At 43.4% G+C, this 23380-nt stretch overlaps 1 protein-coding gene across 1 annotated transcript in view; it reads right to left on the reverse strand.

Annotated features, from left to right (window-relative positions):
* The window catches only part of Sply (Sphingosine-1-phosphate lyase), a 107397-nt gene that overhangs the window by 64582 nt on the left and 19435 nt on the right, over positions 1 to 23380 (reverse strand). The window contains exons 4-7 of the mRNA XM_070529496.1: positions 17954 to 18205; positions 13375 to 13466; positions 9112 to 9148; positions 343 to 450 (exon numbers count right to left, since the gene is read on the reverse strand). Of these exons, the coding sequence (XP_070385597.1) occupies positions 343 to 450; positions 9112 to 9148; positions 13375 to 13466; positions 17954 to 18205 (489 nt within the window). The remainder of the gene's footprint in view (positions 1 to 342; positions 451 to 9111; positions 9149 to 13374; positions 13467 to 17953; positions 18206 to 23380) is intronic.

Consider the following 23380-nt stretch of genomic DNA (forward strand, 5'->3'; position numbering starts at 1 on the left):
TGAGTGTACAGTAACCTTTTTGTCAGCTAGTTATCATTACCTCCACCTCAATTGGTAACACTTGGGCATTTCTGAACGCCTCCTCAATATACAGCTATTCCCACTCCACTGTAATGCTGTAATGCTTTAATAGTGAGACGCAAGTTCAAAGTAAACAAACAAACAATGTAGCTCTTATTACCTCTGTTTAGAACCATCATCGAAATCTATCATCATGCATAATTTTCTTTCTTATTCTACTGTACTGTTTATTGGCTCTATAACCTGACCACAGTTTCAAAGCTGTACAGTTCAAAGCACAAGCAGTTTACTTAGTGACAGACAAATGGAGATTGCACTTGCCAAGATGGTGTTTCCAGTGATGGAAGCCTTCATTTTCCGCACGTCAACCTTCATCGTCTGTGGGTCAACTGGCACATGGATGACCTTGATCCTCAGATATTCACCGGCCTGCAAGGATATATGTGATGCATTAAGGTCACTCTAGAGCTATTTTTACCACACCATTACACCTTTCTTTATTGCGCCATTCTGTGCATATTTCCTAAAGCTGCAAGATAAGCACCACTGTATTGCTTAATTACAGCTTGAAAATGATGTTGCATCTTACAGTTTGTCCAGTGGCTGCGATTGAAACTTAGTTATAGAACAGGAGAACTTACTTTACTTACTTGCTTTACTTACTTTACCTTACTTCCTTTACTTTACTTTCTTACTTACTTTACTTACTTGCTTTACTTACTTACTTTACTTACTTGCTTTACTTACCTTACTTACTTTACTTACTTACTTTACTTTCTTACTTACTTTACTTTACTTTCTTACTTACTTTACTTTCTTACTTACTTTACTTACTTACTTTACTTACTTGCTTTACTTACTTGCTTTACTTACTTTACTTTACTTACTTGCTTTACTTACCTTACTTACTTTACTTACTTACTTTACTTACTTACTTTACTTTCTTACTTACTTTACTTTAACTTATTTACTTACTTACTTTACTTACCTTACTTTACTTACCTTACTTACTTACTTTACTTACTTACTTTACTTACTTAATTACTTACTTTACTTACTTACTTTACTTACTTAATTACTTACTTACTTTACTTACATTACTTTACTTACTTTACTTTACCTACTTACTTTACTTTACTTACTTTACTTACTTACTTACTTTACTTACTTATTTACTTTACCTACTTACTTTTTTTACTTACTTACTTTACTTAACTTTCTTACTTACTTTACTTTAGCTTGCTTACTTACTTTACTTTAGCTTACTTACTTACTTATTTATTTATTTATTTATTAGTACCTTACAGAGCCCTCGTGGGGCATTGTGTAAGGGGGGCAGTACAGTAAACACATACATACATAAAGATTAAGATACAATAATACCTTAACAGAGTAAAATGTCAGTGCAGAAAGATGTGAATGAACCCAAGAACTTAACAAGATACACTACAAAAGCAAGGGAGTAACAATAGCATACAAAGTTGATAAAACAAAAATGAAAACGCAACAACCAACAAAAAAGTAATTTTAACTCAATGGCAACGGTGCTATGGAGAATAAACACAACTGACAAATGATCGTTTTCACGTAAGAAAAAAGAAATGAAAAAGAAAATATCGGCAACAGTATTAGAGGCAAGGGCGATGGCGAAAGTAGGAAATTGCAATACATCAGATTTTTGGAGCATAAATATTTTTTAAGATCATCGAAAAACTGTGTGATCTTGCTCTGATGCAAGGTTATCGAGAAGGTTCTTCCACAAACGAATAGCTCGAGGAAGAGCCAGCGAGTCGAATGCGTCAGTATCATCATACATGCTCGCTAAGCCAAAGCTGTTATGCAGTCTGTGTGAAGTTTGATGAGCGAGATTAGGGTGCACAGAGAATGTCATGTTGGTGTGAGTGCATTTGTAGAATAGTAGTGATAAGAGAGCAATGTCACGATGAGCAATCAATAGTTCAAGTGAAAGGTATTGTTTAATTTGTGTTATGCTGCATGGGTGTCTATAATTATGGGTAATGAGCCAACTTCCTCTGTTCTGAATGACTTCTAACATGTTAATCAGGTATTTCTGGTACAGGGACCAAATTGAGAAGGCTAACTCAAGTTGAGGATGAATTAAAGAGAGATAAGCCTGTTTACGTATACTGAAGGGAGATCTCAAATTATGCAGGTTATGGCATACATAATTTAATGGCACAGATGGAAGCGTTATGTGTGGACCAAGAAAGCTTCGAGGTTAGGTTTGTGCCTAAGAACTTGTGCTGCTTAGTGTTCTCCACAATGTTGTTACCAATTTTATATAGGCCGCTAGAGTTATGAAGTTTATGGCTAAAAGTGATTATTTTGTACTTGGAAACGTTTAAAGTCATTAACCAGGTCCTCACCTCACCACTCACCAATATGTTCAAGGTCCTGTTGAAGGGTGAGATGTTAACTATTATTGTAAATTGGACTAAATAATACTATGTATTATCAGTAAATATGTGCATACAAGGTTATATTTTGTCAGGCAAGTAATTAATGTAGATGAAAAAGAGTAAGGGGCCTAGAACGCTGCCTTGCAGTAGCCCAGAGGAAACAAAGTGATTAAGAATTATTGCTTACTACAGTACATTGCTGCCAATTGTTAGACAATTACGGAGCCATGTTAACATAAGTTGTTGAGCCTATTGACATATGTCCAAATAATTTATTTCCGTGACGATAGCCAGTGTGGTTTAAATTTTCCAGGCTGCGAAGAAAGCACCTGCTGAATCAGAAAAAGTACCCCATGATTCAGTATTCCTTATTCATTACCTTCTGCCGAATGACCTGTTATCCATTTTACTTAGTTTCAATAACAAAAAATCCCGTGGCTTTGATGGCATACATGTTCCAGAAATCCAACGTAATGTTGGTGTTTTGAACGATGTGCTGCTAACGAGAAATGGGTTTATTGAACACAGCTTTACTCTGACAAACCGAAGATCACCATAGCTTATAAGCTGCTACATAGAGGAGGAACACTGCGACGGAATAAGGGGATTGGGCACAGGGCCTATCACTAATGAACGCAATGGACACCCAAGTGCACACACAACACAGAATCTATTCACAGGACAAACTGCAAACTGTTAACACAAGACATATACCTCAAGGAACTAAAGCCAAATTTAAAGTCAACTTCAAGGAAGTAAAAGAACTAATGTTGCTGCACTTGTGGACAGTGACATTAGTGCCCTCAAACATGCTAACAACAAATGGTCAACGCTGCACGCAGACTGAACGCATGCTTGGTCTTCCCAATGTAAAATGGTGACCACTCTGGGCACAGTATTCATGTTCTGTCAGCTTGCAACTTGTCCAACCAGAGAGACCTCCATAAAATTTAAGGCTGTCTTTGCTCAAGTCAGTGTCCTGGGTGGTCATCTCAAAATCACAGGTCACATTTTGCAAGAGTAATGTTCATGTACCCGCCGTGGTTGCTCAGTGGCTTTGCTGTTGCGCTGCTGAGCACGAGGTCACAGGATTGAATCCTGGCCATGGTGGCCGCATTTCGATGGGGGCAAAATGAAAAAGCACCTGTGTACTTACTAGATTTAGGCACACGTTTGTTGCAACTTCACGTGTGTTTTCAAAGTGTGTGCACCTTTTATCACCTCATCTGGCGATCGTTCAGAGTTCGGACTATCACTACTAACACATGCTCCCTCCTATCTTTCTGCCACTTGGCAACTCATAAATATGCGCTACCTATTTGAATAAACAGTCATTTTGTTATATTGGCTACGCTGATGCTTTACTGGTCTGGCGTTACTACGAGCACGCCATGGCTATGCCAGAGTGGCGACGAGGATGGACATCGCCCATGCAGTGAAAGTCGACATTGAACCGGAACTCACGCAGAACCGAGAAACCAAGGCCATCATGGCTCACAACCTTCCGGACATCGAAGAAGACAAAGAAAAGTGGAAGCCGTACCTTATTAAAGTAGAAGCATACTTCGAAGCTAATGCATTTGAAGACTTGACTAAGAAAAGAGCACTGCTGGTTGCCACCTTAAATATGCATATGATCCAAGTGCTGGCAAAGAAGGTGGCTCCGTGCAAGCCAAATGGTTGATGTATGAAGAAGTTGTCGAAATTTTGAGTGAGCAATACAGTCCAAAGAGACATGAAATCACCGAAAGCTACAAGTTCTTCAATCATTGTCAAGCGGAGGGCAAGCCGATTAATGAATTCCTGGTAGACATTCGCAGAATAGCTGACAATTACAATTTTGGCAGTGCTTTGGATCGTATGCTACGAGATCGCATTGTGTGTGGTATGCGGTCAGGTGCCCTGCAGAAGCAGCTACTGGCAAAGCAGGAATTAATGCTACAAGACGCTGAAGCGATGGCCCTTGCAGCTAAGGCTGCGGATAGTGATGTAAAATGCATGATCGGACCAGCAACGACACCTGTCAGAAAGAAACTGTGCTGGATGAGAGGAGGGCTGCCGCACGTCAAGAATGCGCAAGGTATGGTAGTACAAAACATAATGACGCATGTTGCCCCTGGTCTAACGCTCACTGTTACTGCAGTAGATAAGATGGTCACCTTGCAAGGAAATGTTGAAGCCGCGGGGCTGGAGAACAAGGCACGGCAAAGACGGCACAAACTAACACCCTCTTGGGGACGGAAGCCTCAGCAGACAAAGAACACGAAGCCGCCCAAATTTGGACTTTGGTATCGCAACGAAAAAGCTATCTGGAACCTCCGATCCGCCGAACACTTGCTTGGTGCGGTGTGCAGCTGAGCATGGAAGTCGATACCGGGTCACCCGTTTGTGTCATTCTGCGTCAACTGTACGATAAGCACCTCGAGCAATGGCCGAAACTGAAACCGTCCAGTCTGACTTTATCCTCACAGGACGCCTCCCAGTACTTGGAGAGCTTGTACTCCAGGTTTGTCATAAAGGGGTGACAATAGAGTGCGCTGTAGGAGTTGGAGGTCGTTGAAGGGAGGAACTTCGGAGGAACTAGCCATATGGGATTTATTTACATATTTACATTAAAAGAAAAGATACATTTCGACAGTCTAGTGTGACTCCCAAATGGAGCATGCAAGACGAAGCATACAGCAAACGAACACAAAGCACTAAGCACACCGCTTGCCGAGCACGAGCACTCTCCAGGAGCCGACAAACTGCTGCTTAAAAAGCCTCTGTCCTCACTAGATCCCTAGGGGAGGGAAAACTACTGTCCAACCTTTGTACAATTGGACCAGCCACAGTCGTTGGGGCATAGTCGACCCGCCTTTTGAGGGGGAAGGCTCACACACTCACATACGCACTTTGGATTCCCAGAACCCGAGTTGAGTGGGTCCTTCTAGGCAGGTGGTCACACTTGCCCCAGCCGGGGCCTCTTAATTCAAGAGCTGGCTTTCTCCGGTAGTCACCATGAGTGTCAGCAGACTGTGATGAATCCTGGGGCCTCGAGAAAAAACGTACCACAAAGCACCCTTTTGTTAGAGAAGCTCTTCTTGCTGCAAATCAACCAACAATACACAGGCCGCAAAACGTGGCCAGCTCTACTGCCATTGCCGATTCTCCGAACGAAGCGCATGGTGGATTAACGCTGCCGTGGTCTTCCATTCTCCGAAGGAAGTTCATGGTCGGTTAGCGCTGTCATCTTCGCCGGTTGTCTAAAGGGCGCTACCACCGCGGGTCCATTGAAGCACCTGCAGCGGGCTGAGATAGCTTTGCAGAGCAGTATCCCTGCAGGCCAATCGTAACAGTGCGCTGACCGTGTTGGACTGTGCGGGACCAAGCCTCTGCTGTCGCAACTTGATCCAGCAGCTGAACAGCGCAGGTGCTCCGGTGGTTCGTTTTGTAGAAGACTCAGTGTCAACAAAAGAATCAAGTGAATCCAGCATGAACAGCATATTCAATTACTACCACGGTGTGTTCTCCGAGGAACTAGGGCTAATCAAGGGTCCTCCAACCAGCCTGCACATGAAGGAAGGCGCCGTACCCAAGTTCTGTAAGGCCAGACGCATTCCATACGCGCTACACGAGCAAGTGTCACTCGAACTAGACCGTTTAGTTTCTCTGGGCGTGCTGTCGCCGGTGGCACACTCTGAATGGGCAACGCCTATAGTCGTAGTGCTTGAAAAAGACGGCGCAGTAAGAATCTGCGGCGATTTCAAGGCCACAGTAAATCCAGTGTGTGGGACTGAGCAATACCCATTGCCAATCATTGAGGATATGTTTGCTCAACTACACGATGGGGACTATTTCAGCACTCTGGATTTATAGGATGCATACAATGAAGCGGCGCTAGATGATAATGCGAAGAAAATTTGCGTCATTAATACGCCAAAAGGGCTATTTTGCTACAACAGACTTCCTTTCGGGAGAGCCTCTGTGCACGCAATATTCCAAAGAAAAATGGATGAGGTATTGGCTGGCCTTCCAGGAGCACAGGCTTATCTTGATGATGTACTCATTTCTGAAAGAGTGAGTGACAGTGGCGAAAGGCTGAAAAACGTCTTATAGCGCTTCGAAGAGCGCGGCGTAAAGCTAAGGTTTGATAAGTGCAACTTGCGCAGCCCAACAGTAATTTATCTAGGGCATCACGTCGATCGTGATGGGCTTCATCCGACAGAGCCTTGACGCTATCATGCAGGCACCGAGCCCCTGTAATGTCAGCGAGCTACGTTCGTTTTTGGGTGATTACTTTTTACGCGAGGTTTCTGCCGAACATGTCAACTACACTTGGTCCATTGTATCAACTGCTTGAAAAGACTGCACATTGGCAATGGAAACAGCCTCAAGAGCTCGCGTTTGATCTTGACAAGCAAAGCCTTAAAACAGCCAAGGTTCTTGCTCATTTTGACCCTTCAAAGGAACTTAAATTTGAATGTGACGCATCTCCGTACGGTGTGGTAGCTGTCTCTTTTCACACAACCGGTGACGTTCACAGGCCCATCGATGCGTTAATGCCGCTCGCAAACATTAACGCAGGCGGAGCGCAACTATTCGCAGCTCGAGCGAGAGGCACTGGCACTGGTATTCGGCATCACGAAGTTCCGTGACTACCTTCTAGGTCAGGAATTTACCTTGGTGACTGACCACTAGCCGTTGCTGGGCCTGCTGAGATCAGACAAGCAGATGCCCATAATGGCCACCACATGGATACAACGTTGGGCGCTCCACCTGGAGGTTTACAGATACCGGCTACAGTATGTACCAGGACAACAGATGCTGAACGCTGACCCCCTGAGCCGACTTCCACAGCAATCTCCGGAATCTGACGACAACGGTGAGCCACCCGAATATGTACTGTCGCAAAACCAGCTGAACAATGGCGCCATAACAATGCGTGAGCTGAAGGCATTAACGTCTTCTGACCCTGTCCTGGTCGCGGTCAAACGGTACATACTACATGGGTGGCCCAGAAACGCAAACGGAATGGCCCGGGCCGTACTGCCGTTTTTTGAGCGTAGGCTCGAACCATCCGTAGCACATGAACTGGTGTACTAGGGTAATAGGGTCATAATACCAACCGAAGCTAGGGAGCGAGTGCTGCATCTTCTACATGAAATGCACCAAGGTTCACTGGCAATGAAATCTGTTGCACATTCTTTGTTCTGGTGGCCAGGCCTCGACAGAAATATTGAAGAGGTGTCTGCTCAGTGCCAGAACTGTGTTGAAAATCTGCCGATGCTAACTGCGGCCCCCGTCGTTAACTAGCCTGAAACAGGCGAAAAGTGGTCCCATATTCACATTGACTATGCGGGTCCGATCTGCGGAAAAAATTATACTCATAGTAGTCGACGCACACATCGAATGGCTCGAAGCAATACCTTTGTCGCATGCTTCAACGCAGACTACCATTAACTGCCTGCATGGCATTTTTAGCAGGTTTGGAATACCACGCACAATCGTTTCTAACAATGGGACCCAGTTTGCCAGTCAAGCCTTCACGTTGTTCTTGGCAAACAACAACATTGTGCACTTTCGATGCGATCCACACGATCCCCAGTCTAATGGCACGGCGGAAAGGGCAGTGTAAACTATAAAAGATGGCCTTCGAAAAATGAGGAAAGGAAAACTGGAAGAGAACCTAGTAGGGTTGCTTTTTAACTACTGAAGGACTCCGCAAAAATTGGGTAAATCCCCAGCAGAGCTGGTTTTGGGCTATCAAATACGCTCACGCTTGGACACATGCTTTCCTCCAGCACTTCCAGGGCCGAAAGAGAACCAAGATGACTGGCCGCCGCTACCTGGAAGTGATGTGCATGCCCACAACGACGGTGCGGGGAGCAAGTGGACGCCCGGCCATGTGAAGGCGCCGTCTGGAGCGAGAATGGTGACCATGGAAACATCGGACGGAGTCGTCCAGCGGCACCTAGACCAGGTCCGCCCGCGACAAGAAGCACCGACAGTAACTACAACCACCACACATCGCAGTGAGCCAGAGCAAGCAACAGAACTACAGCATCCAGAAACGATGAACCCGGATGAAGGCATAACTGCTTGGCGCATCCCAAATGGCACCGGTTCTCCAGAGTTTGCGGCACCAGATATTTTGGTGGCCCTGTTGAATACAGGTGTCACCCAACAAACTCTGAGACGCCCAACGAGAGAATGCAAGCCAGTGCAACAGTTTCATTTCTGAGGAGGAAGGAATGTTGCAACTTCACGTGTGTTTTCAAAGTGCGCGCACCTTTCGTCACCGCATGTGGCGATCTTTCAGAGTTCGGACTATCACTACTAAAACATGCTCCTTCCTATCTCCCTGCCACTCGGCTACTCATAAATATACACTACACCTCTGAATAAAAGTTCATTTTGTTCTACTGACTACGCTGATGCTTCCCTGGTCTGACATTACTGCGAGCACGCCATGGCTATGCCACAATGTCAAAGAACCCCAGGTGGTCCAAATTATTCCAGAGTCCCCCACTGTGGTGTGCCTCATAATCAGATCATGGTTTTGGCACATAAAATCTCGTAATTAATATTTTTAATGTGCATGTACATGCAAATTTCACAAAAATATTCAAAACACCTAAGTTTTTTCTCTGAGAATCACTAGGTCTTCCAATACTTTTTTTTTACTTACCTTGTCAAAGCCAGCATGTGCTGTTACAGGAACAACCCTGAAACACAAGTAAGCATATGAGAAAGAGCCTTACTGATACATAGCATGCAATTGCAATTACTGGGAAAAGCATTGTGTAAAAGCTGATATCATAGCCTGTAATTATCACCTGACAAAGTCCTACAGCCCCACCCAACACTTTCCAAAGAATTTTTTACTCCACTGTTTTTTATAACTGGTTACATGCTTTTCCTGTTGCATCTATTTATTCATTCATTCAAATGACCTGCGGTTGGTCCTGGCAGACCACTGACTAGGACCGTTGTACTTGCAAGAACAAAGCATGACTGCAAATATAATAGGCAGATGAATTTTTTTTAGAGCGCAGGTCTTAGGTGCCCGTTCCTGCAGTGAGCATCAGCATCAGCGTTGTCTCTCGTAACCGAGCAAATGAGCCAAGTGAAGGATAAAAGCGAACATGGAGAACAGCAGGAGATTAAAGATGGAGATAGCAAAGTGAGTGCAAGGAGGAAAGTGGAAGAGGAGGTCCCACTTCGGCTTTATACGGATCCTCATGGCAACGCCGATGGCGAGAATTTGCCTGGAGTTACCACATAACTGCTCATTTGAAACTGCGCTTAGTGACATTAATCACAGTAAACGACATACGCAGACACATCACACAGGATGAGAGCATGCAATCTTGTCCGTGTAGTGCGTCTCTTTGTGTCACTGATTAGTGTCATTCAGCGCAGTTTCAAATGAACACCAACTAGCCCAGTTCATTGCCATATAACTGCTATCGCAATAATATGACCTGTACATTTATGATTCAAGCAGTTCCTTGGCTTTTCGGTGTTTTATAAATGTGCCAGTGGAGCGCTGCAGACCTATTATTTCACACAATGGTTGTTACTGAATGCCACTGTAAAGAAATGCTTCTTTGTTGTTGTTTAGAAGTTTCCACAAAATTACAGTGTTGTATGAAATCAGAAGCTTGCAGCATTTTGCTGGCAGGTTCATGAAATGCCAATAAGACCTGTTGTGTCTCTACTCTTGCACGTATGCAAAGGTGGATTAGCATTGACAGATCCATTACAGAAAGCAGTGACCTTGCTAACGAAGACATAGCAAGCAACAATATATCATTTAGAAATTCGATGTTCTCTCACATCCTGTGGTCTCTATATTTGTAACGCTGACTGTACTTATAATTTGCAAAACACAGGTGGCAAAATGTTTGCAAAAAAGGTGGATAAACAATGTAATTGCATAATTTAATTTTTTTTTTATCTTTTTGCAGCACAGAAAAAGTGGGAAAGAAAAACCACTACAACTTCCACATACAGTTATACTTGCCATTCTCTGCTGTGAAGCATACAATTTTAGAAGCAACGAGGATGACAAGAAAATATCAGTGCAGTTTTCAAGTGTCTTCATTATATGCTTTCAGTTTCGTGTTGAAAAGGTAGCACAGCTTTCAAACATACTAGTAGAACACAGGACGCCCTCTGGGTTTTGGTCCAGAACTGGCGTCTGGGACTCCACAAAGCATGTGAGACCATCAACCTAGTGAAAAGACCTTTGAACTAATTAGCCAGTGACATCTATAGCTTCTAGGCTGATTTAGATACCTTTGACATCTGCCAGTTTTTAATGAAACTGGTCTTTCTTTGGAAATGTTCGTAACAAGCTTCGTGACAGGCTCAAACGTAAATGCGTTCAAAAACTCCTCCATGTACAATCAAATACGAATGTGGAAGCAGCCGCGATTGATTCTAATGCGTGTGTCAAACAAGAAAGACTCAGACATTGAGTGACCTTTTTCTCAGTTATCAGATTAGCAATCTTTTGTAGAAGAGAACAAGGTGTTCATTCCATTGTCTTAGCGTTCTCTGTATACGGTAATTATCGCACATATTTAAGAATAATCCTTTTGTATTGCTGGAATAATAAATATCCACTACTTTTACCACACTTTAAATTTTTCGCAAAATTTCCAGAAATACTGCATCTTCAGTTCAGTGTCTGCGCACAGAGCAAAAATTTTTTCCCACAGATTGAATGGAAAAATTAGAGGGATCGTCGCTGCTATGACACAATAAATGGATGTAATTAATAAAGGGAAAATCAGACATCCATCCGTTCGTAGCAATTGGTACAAAGGAAAACCGTACGGGTTCCTCGGAAGAAAAGTCTCAGAGTTGAAGAAAAATTCGTCCTGGTCCAGGGCTCGAATCCAGTACCACCGCCTTTCTGGGGCAGCTGCGGTGGTCCCGGATTCGAGTCCCAGACCAGGACGAATTTTTCTTCAACTCTGAGGCTTTTCTTTCGAGGAACCCGTAGGGGTTCCTCGAAATTATGGGTTCCTCGAAAAGTATGGGTTCCTTAATTAATTAAGAGCAGATTGGGTGAGGGAACAAACGTGAGTTAATGACATCTTAGTTGAAATCAAGAAAAAGAAATGGGCATGGGCAGGACATGTAATGAGGAGGGAGGATAACCGATGGTCATTAAGGGTTACGGACTGGATCCCAAGGGAAGGGAAGCGTAGCAGGGGGCGGCAGAAAGTTAGGTGGGCGGATGAGATTAAGAAGTTTGCAGGGACGGCATGGCCACAATTAGTACATGACCGGGGTTGTTGGAGAAGTATGGGAGAGGCCTTTGCCCTGCAGTGGGCATAACCAGGCTGATGATGATGATGATGAATTACTTCTCTCCACCTTGCGGGTTTCCGCAGAACTACTGCGTCAATAAAAGGATGTGTTCAATGACCTTCACATAGGTTACACATCTTTCAGGGCAGGTTGACAGTATTGCAAGTTCGATATAGTATGCTAGGCCCTGTAGCATAGCATACCGATGACTTAACTTTTAGGGCCATAACTGCACATACACTTCTGATCATGCCAAAGCTAACTAGCTCTTAAATATGATCGTGGCATGTCACATTGTGCATCACGGGTGTGTGACAGCACATGCGCGTGCACCAGTTTCCTTTACATCAATGATGTAGGAATGAAATGGACAAATAATAGCATTTTACTAACCTCTTCATTAAAACTTCATTTCACATAGGTTACAAGATGTGTGTTGGATATGCATAATTTTTTTTTTCACTATGCCTAAATTTATCATTATTATTTGCTGCAACATCATTCTTTTTTAAATACGTTTTATACATGGCAAGATTCTAAATACAAGGACGATTCAGAAAGTAATGCCTCCGAGTCCACTACTTTGCCAATAGTACTGCAAACATTCTGAACTCTTTATCAGTAATGCACTGATGTTTAAGCTATAGAATGTTACTTGCCTCACCTTCTTATCTCTTCTCGTTCCAGAGTAATCGAGCAATCCATGGCATACAATACTGACGTCCGGATGAAACAGCGGGCTCTAATTGAATTTCTGACTTCACCGTCTGACTGCGGGGCATGCCTGCGTTGGCATCAGCACTATGTGGAGGTGGGCAAAGACTGTGAAAGACGAAAATCTAGCCACATCAAATTTCCAGGATCAGCACCGAAGTGGACGGCCCGCAACGGCCTCTGATGAGGATCATCAACAACAGATGGACGAGTTAATTCGGGGCAATCGTAGGATCAAGCAACACGAGGTCACAACAACAAGTGCTATTTCCATTAGTTCAGTGAAGCACATCATTAAGGACCTCCTGTGTTACAAGAAGATTTTCCCTCATTATGTATGCTTCCTTGACTCTTTCATGCCAGTTGTCAGCTGCCGTGGTTAACTCGTACACCTGATGTTGATGATCCTCTTCAGACATCATTGCGGCCTGTCCACTTTGGTGCTCATCCTGGAGATCTGATGCGGCAGGATTTTGGTCTTTCACAGTTCTTGCCCACCTATACACAGTGCTGATGTCAACACAGGTATGCCTTGCAGTCAGACGACAATGAATGTTGATATGCGAACAATCTCCCTCAGTCAGAAATTCACTTACAGCCCGCTGTTTCAACCTGACGTCACCACTAGATGCCATAGATTGCGTGATTACTCTGGAACGAGAAAAGATTGGAAGGTGAGGCAAGCGACATTTTATAGCTTAAACATCAGTGCATTAATTATAAGGAGTTCAAAATGTTTGCAGTACTACTGACAAAGTAGTGGGCTTGGAGGCATTACTTTCTGAATCGCCCTCGTAACTGAGTTCAATGTATCAACGTCCAACTGCACATTGCCCAATCCCTGTAACAGTGTTTAAAATGATGCAAACAGTCAGTCTTGACAAGGAGCTGAAAAACTAGAGTAGGCACTCACATCTCGGGATAAACAATGCCTTTTTCGAAGAATCCATAGTCCCTGTGAGCCTTGCAGGCCAAAATCAGGCTCTCCGTGCCCCCCGAGGTCATCTGCACATAATAGACATGGCATGTTACACACTAGAATGCAAGCTCACTGTCTGAAGTACAGTGCAGCCTTGCATCAGTGCCCAAAACAAATTACCTTTAATTTTCTATGCCATTTACAGGACAAGGGACCCCACTGAGGCGATATGAAGCAATCAAAATGAATATGAAGCAAATATGAAGCAATCAAAACAGGTGTCCCCATCATAGCCTACACTGAGCTGTTCTAAAATCTCTGTCAGTCTGCCCATCCGACCAACTGACTGGTTCACCAAACAGCACCAGACTGATTGATTGGTGGGTTCAGTGTCGTAAGCGATGTAGGGACTTTGAGAAAAATTGCAGTAAAGGGCTATGCATTCATTTTCAAAGCCTGGCATACTGTAATGTGCCCACAAAAATTGGTGCACAAGCACTTTTGCATCCCACTTCAATAAGGATGCCACAACCACGGCTAGGAATTGAACTTGTGACACCTTGTGCTCAGTAGCCAGTCACCGTGGCAGCACGTTAGGTAATGCTAATAGTATTAATAGTGTACATCACGTTACTGCAGAAGCTATCTTAAAAAACGCTTCTTCAGAACACTGACTAGACATTGTGAATTTGAGAATATAATGCCAGAAAGGAATACTTCTCAATCAGCCCTTGCTAAAGTAGTTCCTTATTTTGAAAGGAATGTTTATGGAAGTGTTTACTTTGCTTGTAAACTGAAAATGTTAACTCTGAAACAACATGCAAATATATTCATAAAAGCTATGCTGTTTTTCCACACAGAAATTCATTGCGACTACCTGGTCCTCATCTGTCCAAAATCACAACTGGCACTGTTGTTTATTAATGCTTAGCATTCTTTGGCTAGGTGCCTGAGGTCATTTTCTGCTCTGTTCTGCAAGTCCTTTAGCTCCGGGTCCCAGAAAACCTGTACTTTAAAAATTAAATTATGGGGTTTTACGTGCCAAAACCACTTTCTGATTATGAGGCACGCCATAGTGGAGGAATCCGGAGATTTCGACCACCTGGGGTTTTTTAACGTGCACCTAAATCTAAGTACACGGGTGTTTTCGCATTTCGCCCCCATCGAAATGCGGCCGCCATGGCCGGGATTCGATCCCGCGACCTTGTACTCGGCAGCCTAACACCATAGCCACTGAGCAACCACGGCGGGTGACAAGAGGAAGGTCGCATATATATATATATATCAGTCATTGAAGTGTGGCAGTAGACCAAATGCATCGACTATCACCAGAAATTATGAAACAGAAATTATGAAAACCCGAGACAAACCGGCAGCTTCAAGAAACAGCGGCGGAGGACTCCATCTTTGAGTCTTTCTGTCTGTACTTCCGTCTGGCCATGAATAGGTGAATACAGAAATGTCAGTACACTTACTGCCACCTACTTGTTGGCGCACAAACCTATGACACAATATTTTGTCAGCCAGCATGGAAGTGATGGTTAATGCATAAATTTGCCTAAACTTCTGGATTCAAGTGGCTTCGTGACTTTGTAAACTCATCATTTCAAAGAAAGTACTGTTTTATAAATAATTACATAAACACCATTAAAAAAGTCAGATGGCAGGATATGAACACACGGCATCTGCTAAAAAAGCCCGATATTGAAACCATTACGTCTTGGAAGAATGCATGGACAAGCGGCATAGAACACTCTTATGAATTCCTGAAGTGCAAGCAAGTGCATAGATATGTTTGGTGCATTTCGATCTGGCTTTACTAAGGCACAGTTAGAATGCAAGTGGGAGCTTACACAGATAATGTAAGCAACCAGATAATTCCGTCTGCAACAACAGGAAGAAGCCTCTGAAGAGGACGCGTTGGAATGAAGGCAAGCGTGTCAGTGGGCAAATTATGCAAAAAAAAAAGCACTACAGCAACATTTCTTTCATTTACCAAATACAAGATTGGTAGTAAAAATTAGTTGATTGGGGAGGTCGTCATAGTGTGAATGGTAGTCTTTGCAGTTGCTTATCTCTTAAAATATGGTAGTCTTGGTTTCAAGGGTACGATATAGGCTTCATAAGTAATGGTTATAAAGAATGCTATGCACTATGTGACAATTCCCCAGCGGGGAGCTTCTGCCGCTTCTGCCCAAATTTTTTTAGCCATATTTAAGGAATAAAATAAGTACGTTTTAGGATAACAAGAGGCACTGCGCAAGCTTGGACTACAATTTTTCGTCAGATTAAATGTGGTGTGTTGTCAAGTGAGAAGAGCTCACGATATCAGAGCTTTTGTGAATATCCAATGTTAAATCCACATGTAGAAAGATAGCCTAGTCCAATCAGAGTGTACTGACTGCTGTAGCCTGTTCTCAAACTTGCACAGTTACTTGTAGAAAGGAAATCTAGAATGTACGATGACACTGCTATAAATAGGAAACAGTAAATTAACACTGTCATTTGATTCAATGACTACTGACCGTGCCTGTAGCTATCGCTGCTGCTGAGCTGTACCTTGATTTGTAGCGTGCAAGTTTGCCCAGTAAACAGTGTCCACTGGTTGCACGATGAGTGCACCAGAGGACACTGTGATGAGGACACAGCAATGATGAGTGTTGGCCTACCTACTGGCCAGCATTCATCACTGCTCAGTGACAATATAAAGAAATAGTACTTAGCAACCCAGAAAAAAAAACTAAATGAAATATTTTCAGGCCATCCACAGTAAAAAAAGATGGTGGTCAAAAAAAAACAACAAAGGAACAGGAATTCATAATCAATAGTTATGCTACTAAAGGTAAAGCTAGCAGCCACCCAGAAAGCCTGGTTAACAAACAATCCTCATGAATAAAAATAAAGTGGTGGATAAAAGACATTGCATTTTTGGTCTTCCTAAATAAAACAGCAAAAAAAGAAAGAAAAGAAACTGATGCTGTGTCATTTAGACTGCTAGACTCGGGACACGAGCCTTATGAACGCTCACTGTCACACTATTTGCACCACGAAGACAACTCAGGGTCTACAAAACTTGCATATAAACAGCAGTGCTTAACTTTTTCGCAGTCTTACCTATGGCCAGAATGGAAGCAACCATATCTATATTATTTAATTTTTTTATTCATTGTTTTTAAGAGAAGAAGAAGAAACTTCATTAAAAAGAATGGTCCGGCAGTTCTTGTTGTGGTGGCCTCAGGTGGCGACTTGAAGTCCTTGCACTCAGGTAGCACCTTCAGCTTGCCAGACGGCCAAGAGCTGGTCTCCCAACTTTGAACTTTTGAGAGCCGCCTCCCAAGTGCGGCGACGCTGATGGTGAACGTCCCCGGGGGCCGGCATCGGGAAGAAGCGAGCTTGAGGCTTCCTGTACTCTGGTAACGGCCGTGGTTATGGACACATCACGAATGGAGGTGGTTTCAGTACAGTTGCTGCCGGCGGATTCCCAGAGCATGTGTCACAGCGTTGTTCTCTGTCCGCATGCTTTACATGCATCAATTGGGTACAAACCTGGGTAGCAGTGATGTTTCTCTCTTTTTTTAATATAATACGTTATTGATAGTTATTGTCTGTTAGTCTATTTCATAGCAGTACTATATCTGGTCAATCTGCTTTCCTTTCTCTCAACATTTGACAAAACATGTATTAGTACTAACTGATATGTTTCCCAATTGGCACATCTTACCCTTCACTGAATACCTTTTATACACTTACTTCTTTTTTTTTTAAATCACGTTTTTCCACTGCCAAAGGCCTATCTCATCTGATTACTTCCTTCTTTCTGGGAAAACTAAGTGCATCACTTTGATATGGCCTGCTTATGTGTCCAGGGTTCTTCACCATTTCTTTCGTTTCCATCACTTCCCACCAAAAGGCAGCCGCTGCAGCTGGAATTGAACCTGCAACCTTGAGTTCAGCAGCAGCCATCGCCACTGGACTACTACTACAGTAGGTGAAAATGACACCAAGGAAAGCAGTTGTTGCCCCGACAAAAGTCCCCTCGATAAAACATGTTCACTCCACCCTATAGCTTCCCTTGTTAACCCACTGTTGAACACTTGAAGCCTCCAAATTACTTTGAATACTTAGTATTGTAGTCTGGACTGCATGTGTATTGCAAGAAAATTGTGAACTATGTACGCTGACCAGTACTTCACGAAACTCCACTTAATAACTGGAGAGGTTAGCCTAGCTACAGGCTTGTGATGCTACTCCAGGAGCAATAAAGAAAAATATGCACACACAAACACACACATGAAATACTAAAGGCCACAGGCATAGCACAACCGACTATAAACAGAAAGAGTAGCACAGACACATGCTCCATACTTGTATTTGTATTGCTCTTTTTATCCTTTGTTCACTCTTGTGCACACAAACCCCGAATTATATTACACACATAAAAAAACAAAAGAAGGTTTAACATTATCTAACCTTCGTAACCATCTTTCTTGGATGCTTACCTCCAGTATTGAGCAAGTACCACAGGCTAAAACAGGTGCATAAGCAGTAAAGAAAGGAGAAAAATGCCACTCACCGATCCACAGCTGTCGGGCCCTCCATGGAAAAGCTTGCAGCACCAGCGGATTACCTCGGACTCCATCTTGCGCACACCAATGAAGACATCCGAATGCAATGGGTTTGAGCGAAGGTGCCGCTCGAAGACTGATACCATCAGGCCCTCTAACTTGGGGTCATGCTCTGTGTAGATGGCACCAGACACCACCCCTTTCTTCCACTCGACATGACAGAGAGAGTCATTTTGCGCCATCCCTCCAAGTATGGCCTCCTACACATATGATAAAAGCAATTAAGGTCAGTTACTTTGAGCCATAACCTGGTTCACTAAATTGAAAGGCAAGACAGATTAGCAACATTCCATAGGTTAGCTTTTAGGGAAATAGACCAAAGTTTTCACACAAGGCAGAAGGAAAAAAAAGAATATTCAGAAGAATTAAAAAAATCTGAACAACAATGCATTGTACTATGCCAGTCAACAAATGGTGCAATCACCATCATCGCCCTATTTATGTCGACTGCAGAAGGAAGGCCTCTACCAGCTATCTTCTAATTACCCGTCTTGCACCAGCTGATGCCATCTTATGCCTGCAAATTTCCTCATTTCACTGCATCACCCACTTTTCTACCGTCCTTGACTGCTCTTTCCTTCTTTCGGCACCCATTTTGTACTTCCAATAGACCACCGCTTATCACAGTCCTACACATTGCATGGCCAGCCCAGATCCATTCCTTCCCTTATAGTAAACTAGAATAGTGGCTATTACCCCTGTTTGCTCTCTAATCTGTCTTCACACTACAGGAAGACACTACTGTCTTCCTGTCTCTTAACGTTACACCTAACATTTTTCATTTTATCGTTAGTTACAGAAACAGTGTGCTAAATATTAAACAGAAATGTTGACATAACATGCGTGGAAAATCCAGTAAGTCTTCAGTGCCAGCTTCTGAAAGGCAAATCATTGCTTAACACGTAGCTGTAAGTTTGTTGTGCAGAGATTGCCTCTCTATTCTAGATTTAATGAGCAGCTGGAAGTGAAGCTACCACCAAGAATGTGCATAGTATAGTCTACCTGACAAGACCCTTCCTCATATCTAGGCATTATGAACCGATCTGTTATAGGAAGCCTAAAACAGAAATTATGTTATGTTCTATGTATAAATCAAGCTTCTGCAATATAAAAATGGCCAACATTACTATGGCTTTGTAAACCGGAAAAGATACAACTAAAGACAGGTGGTAACACTGCAGTAAAGTTCCCACAAATTGATTTTAACAGCATCAACTAGGGTCTAATTAATTCTTCAACATTACTATGGCTTGGTAAATCAGAAAAGATACAAAAACTAAAGTCAGTTGAAGACAGTTGATGATGTTGCCCTAAAGTTCCCACACACTGATTTTAACAATGTCAACTTGGGGCTAATTGTTCATTGGTATAGGACTCAGGAGAATTCTAAAAAAAGTCACGACGCTTAAGCTGCCGAGATTTGAGAACTTTTCTTGTGCCCAAACAGCCCAAGTACGAGAAGATACCTTGAAATCTGTGACATCATACTGAGGCACAGGAATAAGGTTTCAACATGGAATTAAGGAAAAGCTTAGCCCTCATTTTCACCTCCAGTAATCAGCCTTTGTCTGCCAAATAAAGAATAACGAATGCCTACTTTACCAGATAACTTAAGTTTAGTGTTGCTATTTAGAACACCCATTCCAGATTACTTCCAAGGCACGGCACATGGGCCCCGTATGAACACAGACAGTCATGCACAGTCATGGTTGGCATAAACAAGGAGATGCGGAGACGTGTGCTCACCTGCCCTCACTAGCACTCACGTCATCCCATTACTGCGTGCTGAACTCCTCCTCCCCTCCCCTGTGCACGCACTTGATCACGTGACCTCCAAAAGTGGGTGCGCATCAAGCCGCCATCTTTCTTGGCACACGCTCACATGATTTTCCTTGAACCCACAGCATACGGCATGCAATCTTCTCCCACTTGGGCTTTATACAGAGCCTCACGGCTAATGGCAAAACTTCGTCTCAATTATTATTATTATTTGTTTTGAACACATATACACATATACACAGTTAACAGGAAAGGGAAAGCGAGGAGCAGGCTGGCAACTGCCACTGCAAAGGGCACAACGCCTGCCTACTCTTCTGAAGGGAGGTGACAGCAACACAGAAATGGAAGATAGGAAGGAGGGGAGGAAAAACGAAAGAGGAAAGGAAGAGCAACAGGACAAATCTAAAGACTAAAGTAGAACTCTGCAGCCGGAATTAAAGTGACGCCGCGTCGAACAGCCTCCACAATTATCAACCACATCCATGGATAGTTCGCTATGCGGCTAATTGTGTTCTCCACGATGAGATGCCAAGTACAGCTAGCTGCACGTAATCACCGTTTCACCAGTAGTTGGTTCACAATATACACTACAAGGTGTTTGAACTGGCCACCTCCCATCTTCGAAGGAAGAAGCGTTAGGGCACAGTACTGATCACACACAGTAGGGCCGATCACTGAAGGTCATGCTTACTACAGAATGTTGAATGTTCATGCTACAAACGTGAACCTAAGTTAGTTAACTCTATCAAGGTTAGTAGGGCGCGATGGGCCTGATCACGTTTAGATGTACAACCACTGGGGTATAAACATTCCTCGAGTGTCGCACACCGCAGGCCAAGGCGATGATAGTTTCTCACTAGCGACATGCGCTGCGCACTGAAAGCGGGACACTCAAATATAAGGTGCTGAAGTGTCTAGTAGCAGCCACAAGACGAGCACAATGGACTTTGAATTGAATTGAATTGAATGTGTGGTTTTTATTTGCGCAAGGGCCTGGTATGGCCAAAGAGCGCCAAGCCAGTGTTGATGAATTCGCAGTGTAGTTATGCGTTCAATGAGGTTGATGTGACGTGGCTGTAAAGGGGCCTTAAAAATAGTCGCTCTAGAGTGTGTAAAATCTATCTGTTATAAGATTATGTCAATGATAATGACATGTTCTATGAGCAATCAAATCCATCGTGAGAGAATGATGGATTATAAAAGATATGTGAGATGGTAAAATTACCTGGAGCACTACTGCCTCGCCAGAGCCCTTGAAACACAAGGACCTGGAGGCATGTGTTATACAGTGTGACTATCACAGCGGCCTCCTCTCAAGGGAGAAAGCGCTACGAATGTATGGGACTAATAACGTGTAGGACAACATCTCTAAGGAAACATAGGACTGTGTTTGTATTAAAAAGCGGTTCTGGACCGAGAAACATTACAGGATGAAGAGGAATGTGTTGCCGGTATGCTCACGAAAAATGTCTCCTTCTCTCAGATTCGGCTTTCCGACACTCCAGGAGGACGTGGAGCACGGTCAGCCTCTCCCCGCATCTGCCACAGGTTGGAGGGTCATTTCCGGTGAGTAAAAAGTTATGGGTGCCAAATGTGTGTCCTATTCTTAGACGACAGAATAGGACATCAGTTCGGCGTGACTTTGTTGCGGAGGGCCACGAACCTAATTGTGGCTTTATCACATGCAGTTTGTTATTTATTTCTGCGTCCCACAAGCGTTGCCAGTGGTTCCGTAGTTTCCTCCGTAAAAAGGGCTTCGGATCTGTGACAGGGACTGCAGCGCTGGGATTAACAGAATGTGATGCAACTGACGTGGCCATCTGGTCCGCCCGAACATTACCTTCGATGCCCCTATGACCTGGCACCCAGCATATGATGACATGCTGGTTACCTATATAGGCTTTATACACAGAGCGGAATAGAGTTCAATAATTACCGAATTTTTGTGGTTACAGAATGACATCAAGGCCTTCACAACACTAAAGGAGTCCGTATATATAACTGATTTCTGGAGTTTTGATTTCTTTATATGCTTTACAGCCGACAATAGTGTGTAGGCCTCAGCCGTAAAGATACTAGTTTCCGGATGCAGTACATCGGATTCCGAGAAGGATGGACCGACGGCTGCATAGGACACCCAGTCGTGTGACTTCGATGCGTCTGTGAAGAATTCCATGCAGGAGTGTTTGTACTGGAGTTCCCGGAAATACATCTGGATTTCAATCTCCGGAGCGTGTTTTTTAACTTGCATGAAAGATATATCGCATTGTATCAGCTGCCACTCCCAAGGAGGTAGCAGCTTGGCTGGATGCATTAGGCAAAGCTCGAAGAGTGGGACATGCATTTCATCACTAAGCTCCCTCACACGAAGTGAAAAGGGCTGTCTTACAGAGGGACGATTACGAAAGAGTGTAGCAGATGTCACATCGTTAATGGTGTTAAGACACGGATGTTGAGGATTAGAGGAAATTTCAGAAAATATGTTTGGCTGAGGTATGTTCTCTGCAGATGAAGTGACCACTCATTTGATTCTGCATACAAACTTTCAATAGGACTTGTTCTGAAAGCGCCCGTGGCCAGTCGAATTCCTAGATGGTGGACTGGATCTAGCACCTTTAGCGCGCTCGGGGCGGCAGAATGATAGATCACAGCACCGTAGTACAGCTGTGATCGAACGAGGCTCTTCTAAAGATTCATTAAACATTTCCTGTCAGTGCCCCATGTTGTGTTGGATAAAAGTTTCAGTAAGTTCATTGTTTTTAAGCATTTGACCTTGAGATACTTTATGTGAGGAATAAATGTTAGTTTAGAGTCAAGTATGATGCCTAAGAACTTGTGTTCTTTGTTCACAGGTATTCGCTGACCATACATTTCGATACTGGGATCTGCAATGAGCCCTTTGTTTCTCGTGAGAAGCACACAAAAACTCTTGTTGGGGTTCACTTTAAATCCGTTTTCGTCTGCCCATTTGGACACTTTGTTCAAGCCCTGTTGTACTTGCCTCTCACACACTGCAAAGTTGCAGGATTTAAAACCTATTTGTAGGTCATCTACGTAGATGGAATAAAATATAGCTGGTGGTAATGAAGCGAGGAGTGTGTTCATCTTAACTACAAAGAGGGTGCAGCTGAGCACACCTCCTTGGGGTACACCAGTTTCCTGTATAAATGGACGTGAAAGTACATCGCCGACTTTCACGCAGAATGTACGGTTGGACAAATAGCTTTCTATTAGGGTGAGCATATTGCCAAGGATGCCCATTCCCAACAAGTCTCTCAAGATTCCATAGCGCCACGTTGTGCCGTACGCCTTCTATTGGAAATATTGTTTATGTAGAAAGGCGTCGCGAATGTTTCCCTCAATGCACACAAGGTGATAGGTTGTGGACCGCCCTTCTCTGAAGACACACTGAAAGGGATCAAGCATTTGGTTTAATTCCAGGAAATGTATGAGTCGCCGATTATTTATTTTCTCAAACAGCTTACAAATGCAACTTGTGAGGGCTATCGGGTGGTAACTTGCACCAACGAAGGATCTTTAACCTTGCTTCAGAATGGGAATCACAATCACTTCTCTCCATGCATGTGGAAGATATC

Source organism: Dermacentor albipictus, unplaced genomic scaffold, assembly GCF_038994185.2.
Source record: "Dermacentor albipictus isolate Rhodes 1998 colony unplaced genomic scaffold, USDA_Dalb.pri_finalv2 scaffold_22, whole genome shotgun sequence".
NCBI lineage: Eukaryota > Metazoa > Arthropoda > Arachnida > Ixodida > Ixodidae > Dermacentor > Dermacentor albipictus.